Genomic DNA, 8,828 nt, shown 5'->3' with positions numbered 1-8,828 from the left:
CTAATGAAGACTAAATAAATCAAATTATTACTGTTTTTGATTAATTTTTTTGTTAATATTAAATATTTCCGTTCTTTTAACGCCTTTACTCTTTTTAGGTGAATCTATTTAAGGAGAAGAATCCAAGGCAAGTATATCAAGAAAGTTGATCTATACTTGATTCTTCCCTAACTTTAGATCGACTCCACTAATATTAGTATATTACCGAATCACTAAATTAAATCAAGCATTTAATAAATTTTTACCTTCATTATTCAAAGATATTGTTCGTGTTTCTATTTCTATTTTATCAATTGATTTGGAACTGATTTATTAGTCAAAAAAATATACTGATTTGATTTGTGAATATACTTTCGGCTTTTTTTTTTTATTTAATTTTAGCCTCATTGTTTTGTGAAAAAATAATTTGTCAAAACGCGTTTTTTTAAAATAATAAAATGAAACCCAAATTTGCTGATATCACTCTCTTGCACATCAATTAATTAATTAAAGAATATTTACATGAAAGTAAGAAGAACAAATATAAACAATTACCTCTTATTTTAACATTCAAAATTAAAAAAAAAATCAATCATATAATCTTATCTTATCATATATTAAAAATCAATCATCAAATTAGTCATTTGTATAAAATACATATTTAAATACAAAAATTATATTAAAGACATGTACAACAGAGGCTAATTTTTTTTATATTGATTAAATATATGTGTAATACATTGTTATTGGAAGATTAGGTGTTTTTTTTATATGGTGTTTTATTCAAATCAGACGGTCCGATTTGTTTGATGAAAAAAATAAACTCCAAATCGGAGGGTCCGATTTGTATTTTTTTTTATTTGTTAAAATAAAAATCGAACGGTCCGATTTCAACAATAAAAATTTTTTTATTTTCAAAACCACAACTTGAACTATCCGATTAGAATTTTTTTTTTTTCTAAACTCAAAACCTACCCTTCGATTTCTACTAAAACACTACTGACACCACATGTATGAAAAGTATCCCTCATCTCCATAGTGTTGTATCACTCAATCCTCTCTTCCATATCAAAAATAAAAAGCATACAATAGAACATGTATTTATGGCTAGCAATATATACTCTATCCGTGAATACCCAACTAAAACCAACCCGTTCGAGCAGGATTGTCTACTCTATCCGTTGCGGATAGGATAGGGTACGGGTTTAGGGTATACCCTACTCTATCCTACCACACCTTTAATATATTATATAATATACATATATATAAGTTATGTATGTAGTGAAGAAAGTGAGTTTTGTACTCACAATATTCTTATAAAAACTTGAAATAATCACTAAACTAGTTGATGATTATATTATTTGTAATTTTACGTTGAACTTTTTTTTTAAGATTTTATTGTTTTTAATTTTAATTTGAACTTAGTTTTTTATTTTCTATTTTATTAATATGTATGAAATTTGGAGTGATTGAATTTTATATTTATTTAAAAAAAATTTTGTTTCTGCTGATAAAGTCGGATAGAATTGAGTTTAGAACTTAATGTGCGGGTAGGATTAGCGTTGAAAAATTCTCAATCCGCGAATAAAATAGGATAGAGTTTTAAAAAAGTTTTCAATTCACAAGTAGGGTTAAAGTAGTGTCTAAACCCTACTCTACCCATTACCAACCGTAGATGTATTCATTACAAATACATAAATAATAATTTTTAGTATATATATTTTAAAAAAAAGTATGTGGCCCTTTAATTATATAATATATTATATAGTCCTTGAACTACTTTTAATTTATATATAATAATACCTAGTTTGATTTTTTAAATTTCTTAGAAAAAGATAACTCAAAAAAATTTTCTCTTTCAAAAGATCACCCAAACAAGTCCTATATCTACCTTCAACTAAGCTCATTTCATTTTCATTTCATCTTACACACTCATGAAACCTGAAACCTACTTGAATGCATCAAATATTGTTCAAGAAACCTCATTTATATCCTTCCCTTTTTGCCCTCCTGGCCATTATTTTGTTCCCTAACAAATAATAATTCCTTTCTAGAAAGAACAAATTAAACAATATGACATATGTCAATATATCTTTTTACACATTATTATTATTGGTATTCACAACTATTTCCTAAACTTACCTTCCACGAACATTTTTCTTACCCTTTACTCTAATTTCTTTATCTACCAACAAAACAAAAAAGAAAGAAAAAGAAAATGATTTGGAACTCATCTCATGTTTGAGAGATAAAAAAAAAAAACTTTGCAAAGTGCAAAACTAGGCCCTCATAGCTCATCAGACTCAAGTTGTGAGGACACTGTTGTGTCAGATGTGGCATCATCAACACTCAAGTTGGAGAGTTCACCACCAAGGGAAGAACTCTCGTCTTCGCCGCAAACCGATGGAGCTGGGGAAGCTTCCGGCGTGGTGGTCGTAGCAGTACCAGCAGGCGAAGGAAATGAATCCAGTGCATCTTCACCTTGTTGTTGCAAGCTCCAATACATTATACTGGCTGCGAGAGTGAGAATCATCTTCTGATTAACCTGTCATATGATCATGGATACGAGTCAAAGACATTATAAATAAAATAATTAGCGGCTTAACAGTCACTATCATGCATTAAATAACAAGAGAATGAACTATGAAGTAGCAAGTACCTCCATAATATCCTCCGGTAACAAAAAGATTGAACAACCAAGTTTTCTCGCTACACTGATTATATAGGTGGCGTTCAGTTTCTTCTCGTCATCTAGAAATTTCATAAACCAAGAGGATAAGTTAATTTAACAAGAAGGATATGGTTGATGGATTTAACTTATATCATTATATACACCATCAGTATAAACAAGTTTTACACGTATATCCAATATCTCAAAAGTCGGATAAGCGCAACCAACTATAGCAATTAAACTCGTAAATGGTATCTCTTTAAGGAATCATTACCGCTTTCACCCTTGGTGACCAGGTTCCAGTTAACAACCCTAGGCTCTACAGCACTGAGAAGCTCAAGGAAAAATATTCCACTTGACAAACTCTTGTCCTAAAACATATCCAAAAGTTTGTCACCAACAAAATCATCATTTGGTTATAAATGCAGTAAGGATATTTTCAAGGTAAAATAAGACATGAAATTTTAAATAAGAAACCTTGAAGCTATCAATCTGGGAAGTTCTGCCAGTGCTCTTCACTTTTCTGTTTGTCCATTTAAGAATATCGGCATCAGTGATCTCCTTGCCTTGTGAGTGAGATCTCAAATTTTTTAACAGTTGAAGCATTGTGAATCTCATCAACTGCCACAATAAAGCTGAAAAAGAAAATAAAATAATAAGGACAATAGAATTTTAGACCGTGGCTGAATTCAGATAGATTGAAGTCTGCTATCCTTCAAATTATCTTAATGTTCTCTGGATTTAAAGCAGTTAATACTGCAAAGCTTGCAAATAACTTTTGTTTTGGAAAAGGGTGGAATCTACATTGATATATGAAGGGATTACCAAGAATGAGCTTCTTATTTCCTTGCACGATGTCATTTCCGGCTACATTGACAAGCGAGAATCGCAGTTGTTTAGCAATTTTAATGACCTGATTGCAGTTTTCTACTTTTCTGAATGGCATCTTAATTGGAGGTTTTGTTGCATGTTTCCAGTTTACTGTTCCTGGAAATATCTTGTCTAGAACTTCCAAAAGTACCCATCTACACGCAAAAGGTAAAAGAAATCAAACACATCGAAGACATGCAAGCATATGCTGAACACATCATAGGTTTCCACAGAAGGAGTGGATATAATGATGCGTACAAGGCTTTAGATATTGACAAAATAATCGACATACCCATTTCGGACATCTTCAAATAGACTATTTATGTGAGTAGCTATGCCAAGACTATTTATCCATAGCCGGAAGCATCTCTCTTCTCTAGATGTTTGTACATCATCCATTGTCATCATCTTAGCATATGACATCTTTTTAATGTCTGTAGATAGGCCACTCCTGCATCGCGCATAGCGCAAATCAGCCAAATAGAGAACTTTGAGGTCAAAGTGCAAGAGTAGTTTCAGATTGTCTTGGTCAATCCTATGCAAGACTATTAAATGATGCAATACATTTCATACCTATGATGAAACAGTTGCGCAACAAATGCAAGATTCAGATTTGAGGATCCCTCTTCAATGTCCTTCGGGGACAAGTATCGTTTGCAGCCAATTTTCTCTGCATGTTCGAGGACCATATTTGCCCTTTCATTGGTATCCTTGGTATCCAAGGTGGATCTACTGCCATGTTCAGGTGCAAGAACATTAAGAAGATAAGCATAAGCTTCTCCATCCTGTAAACAAATGCCCGAGAATGCATAAGGATATTGCAATAATAATCGCTTGTTTATGCATTGAACTGTTATTTCGGAAACGAGAATCATACTTCCTCAATTTTGCACTTATGAACATGGTAACTTCTAAGTATAAAAATTGTCTACAAACAAAACAAACATTACTCAAACCCGTATAAAGCATTTAAGGGAAGTGCTAATATACCTTAACATCCGAAGAAAAATTCTTCACAGTTTTATGGTAACCTCCTTGCTACAATTTTATTCAAATTAGAATGAAATTGAAAATCAAATAATAAGAGAAGATTTCATATATGACTACCTGGCTATCATCAACCAATTCTACAAGCTGAGGTGTCTTCTTGAGGTTCAGATCAGCCAAAAGCTGGATCTGAAATTCCGAAAAAGTTGAAGAAGAATAAGAATATCACATAGGAAATTAAGATAACGACACTGCGATGGAGAAAGGATTATGAAGTTCAATTATTATACCTTTATGATTTGGGAAATCAACCCAAGAACAAGATGAGGCTGCAACAGGCAACCAAAACAAAAATGTCAGGAAGACTACAAATCAAGAGACGAAAGGTTCCAATCAAATGTCGACAAAAGATTCAGGGGACTCAGATTGCTAGAACTTACTCGTCCTTCCACTAAATCCTGGGTGCCAATGTTGACCACTGTGCAGCCAATAGCCTTTGCAGAATTGAGGCATAGAGTATGGTTCTCATTTCTCTCCCAAAGACTTAATTTTCGTTTCGTGTTGATGGCTCGCTCATCTATAGTCCCAGGCACAGCAACATTTATAAGCTTACTGCATTAAGCACAACATATATCAAACCAACTCTATATCAAATGCTTGTGCACATAAAACTAATAGAAGTGAAATTAAGCAAACCCTGCTTATATACCATAGAAGAACGCCGTCTTTTGCAAGATCGAATAGATCATTAGTAGCCGGGTCCAATGGAAGATATTGCTCCAAAAATGGATCATCACCAAGGTAGCTGTTTATGTGAGCAACATAACAGCCTTTTTCCGATTCACTAATTGTGTGAAGAAGGGTAGTTATACTTTCCTTAAGGAATGACGATGAATGCCTCCTGCCACCTTGTTTCGCCGTAGCTTGACTTTGCAAATTCAAATATACCTGAATAACAAATGTAATAAACATCCATTGCATAACATGCATTATATTTAATGTTAGTTAGAACATAAACTCTTCTATTAATGATAGTAGTGTAAAAGTAACTTCAATCATTATGACCACTGCGAAGTTGAAAATATTATCTAATAACATTGAAAGCAAACAAATCAAAGACACTAACCCTTAAGAAGGATTCGAAATCAACATCATTAGTCAAGTCAGTGTCGGATTCACACAAGATCGCCTTAATCTCGTCTTCACTATACATATCTGCGAATGCCTTTAGCTTCACCACTAAAGATGGTAAATCTCTAAATGTAACTTTACCATTCTGATTCTTCAAGGAGACAAACTACAATACCAGAAAGAAGGGTAACACAGTTCAAAATTACAAACAAAAACACAAACACAAGTAACACATTAAATATATATAACATAAAAATGATAAAGGATCCAACAACATATGGAATCAAATGAAATGAGCTTACCTTTGATTTCAGGGTGCGAAGTTCGACCTGTGTAAACTGACTCTGAAGCCATTGATCGGAGACAATAACACCCTCAAATTTTGACATCTTGCTAAATCACTACCAAAATTGTATCCCCAGAAAAAAGGCCTAAAAGGTAATTGTCAATCCAACACACTGTTTTATTTACTCAGCAGCCTAAAATGCAACAAGATGTAACTTCACAACTTACAAGGCCAAAAAAAGAAGAAGAAAACCGAAAATGTCATATATAAAAACCAAATCTATAACAAAAATCCAAGCAAGAAGAAGTTTAGTTCCTCTCCACCATTATCCTGACAGAAAAGCACAAACAAAAAAGAGTATCCAAAATAAGGAAAACTGAATAACAGAAAGTAAGTGCAAAAAAGAAAGATAGCAGCTTTGTTACATTTGTTACTATCTGAAACAAACACCATAACAATAAAAAAGAAAGAAAGAAATAAAAACACAGTAATTCACGTATTCTAAATCTATCTACCTTCCATCTGCATCTAACAGTTCCACTTTCCACCATGCATTGAAAAAACCATTGAAAATGAAAAACAAGAACAAAAGGATGAATGTTTTAACGAACCTATGTAGTTGTACCAATCCCAGCAATGAAAAACAGAATAGAAAACGCGGAATTGGATTCAACAGGATTGAAAGAGAAGAACTTTTGAGTAAGAACTAAGCTAAGCAGCATATTGTAGATGCAAATAGGTACAGAATTAAATTAAATAATTAATAAATTAATATCATTTGATGAAATAAAATTAAAAAAGGGAGGGGTAATAAATGAATGAATGAAAGTAATAATGAGAAGGTACCGAATGCATACAAATCAGTTGTACATTTGGATTGAACTCAACTGCACCTCATTATGTCATTGAATGAAGGAACGTGTGCTATGGAAGAGAGAGAAAGAGAAGAAGATGAAGGATAATCGAAGAAGCATGGAACATAAGAAAGGATCGATTTTTCTTAATGGGGTGGCAAAGTGATGGAGAAGGAGGAAGAAGAAAGAAGCAAACAACAATTTTTGTTTTTTGGTTTGGACTTTTTGGACTTTGGTACACTACAATGCCGACCCTGACTACGACCATGAACCATGAAAAATTATTTTTCTTTTTTTTAAACCATTTTTTGAGAACAAAAAACTTTTTAATACTCAAATTTTGTTAGTGAAAAAATAAACTTTTTTTATTCTTTTATCATTTATGAATTTTTTTACGATAAATTTTGCTCATTAATATTAAATAAATTGACATTTAATTTAAAATTTATGAGTTTAATTTTCATGTTCTATCACTAGAGTTTTTTTTTAACAAAAAATAAGGAGATTCAAATTTGCCACTTCTTAAATGAATATAAGAAGATTATGTCGTTTGAGATATAACTCATTGATATGTTCTATTGTTGATATTAATATATAAAAATTAAATTCAAATTTTATTACTATTTTTATAGAAAAAAATATTTTGTACATCTTAATAATTATTTGTCAAATTTATTGTTAGGTATTTGTGAATACATACAATATGTTTTTTTTTTTTCTAAAATGAAGAGTTAGACTCGAATCTACGATTATTAAGTGAGTATGAAAAAATTATGACATTTGAGTTATAATTTGGTAGCAAATAAATATAATACGTTATTTAATCTATTTTTAAAATATATTATGTATTTTAATGTATATTTTAAACAAAAGAATATTTTTGTTAATAAGTTATAGCTCAAATAGCATAGTCTTCTAATATTCATCTAAGAAGTTACGAGTTTAAGCCCCTCTATCTTCGATAAAAAAAATATTTTAGTAACTAATTTTTTTACACCTATTTAAATGAAATATTAATGTGTCAACATTATTAGTTATTAGTTTAACTAAATACAATAAAAACACTTCATAATTTCCAATTGTGGTGGTGTGAGTTAATCTAGAATACAAAAGAAAAGTGTTCATATTTTACCCAAAACACATGTCATGTCAATGTCTTGGGGTGTATAGTCTTTTTGGAAGTTTATGCAACCGACTTGAGTTGTCTTGGGGTGCTTACATTACCTATGCTTATGTGTTGATTGTGTTCTCTATCAAAACCAACACAACACACACGTCTTATTTCCTCTCATCACAGCTGGGTAGGGTCCTAGGACATTGTCATCAACACACATCACTCAACATTTTTAATTTATGAAAAATCTATTCAAATATTTATACTTTCTTTAATCTTAAATATTAAGATAGTTTACAATTATTTATTATTAGATTAGATGAGAAATACTTATCAACCAGAACAAACCCTTCAATAAAATTTAGATTCGCGTGGAACTAAAAAATACCATAAAAAAAAATAAAAAATAAGTGACAAAACTTGTTATTTATTTCATCATAAAATATCTATGTTGATGTAATATAGGCTAATTTTTTTTTATGGAAGAGGAACACGTGTTGTGCCGGATTATGGAATGAGGGGGTGCTACACCGAAATGTGGGATAGTTTTTGGCTCAAATTTAGTAGGAAGAAATCGGACCTTCCGAATTTTTTGTTTTGAAAATTTTGTAAGCAAATTGAAGGATCCGTTTTGTTTGTAGTATATGAAATTCACGTAGAAGAAATCGGACCGTGCGAGATGTCCATTTTCTTTGTTGATTTTTTTATTTGGTTATACTAGTTCATGGGTCCGATTTGTGCTTGAGAGAAATTTTTTTTTTAATTTACAGTAGATGAAATTGCAGGATTATACTAGTTCTTGGGTTCGAGTTCCCATCAGTAACTCGCAGGGTCTGTGTTCTTGACACCACAGCCCGATAAAACTCCCCTCTTCTCCATATCCGCGTTCTACACTAACGTTGCCTCCATAATAAAATTAATTTGCGTGTAATATAC

The 8,828-nt window shown here is 31.6% G+C and overlaps 1 protein-coding gene across 1 annotated transcript; it reads right to left on the bottom strand.

The window, feature by feature from the left end:
• On the bottom strand, positions 1,948-7,026 carry LOC107608786 (fimbrin-1). The gene is given in 14 exon segments (XM_021106918.1): positions 1,948-2,524; positions 2,639-2,730; positions 2,925-3,021; positions 3,128-3,285; positions 3,476-3,675; positions 3,813-3,971; positions 4,094-4,305; positions 4,511-4,696; positions 4,798-4,836; positions 4,948-5,119; positions 5,217-5,455; positions 5,634-5,804; positions 5,941-6,254; positions 6,818-7,026. Coding segments are annotated over 13 exon segments (2,070 nt in total). The 5' UTR covers positions 6,028-6,254; positions 6,818-7,026; the 3' UTR covers positions 1,948-2,266.

This window comes from Arachis ipaensis, chromosome B07 (assembly GCF_000816755.2).
Source record: "Arachis ipaensis cultivar K30076 chromosome B07, Araip1.1, whole genome shotgun sequence".
NCBI lineage: Eukaryota > Viridiplantae > Streptophyta > Magnoliopsida > Fabales > Fabaceae > Arachis > Arachis ipaensis.
The sequence above is the reverse complement of the archived record's forward strand: the minus strand, read 5'-3'. Positions and strand labels throughout refer to the sequence as shown.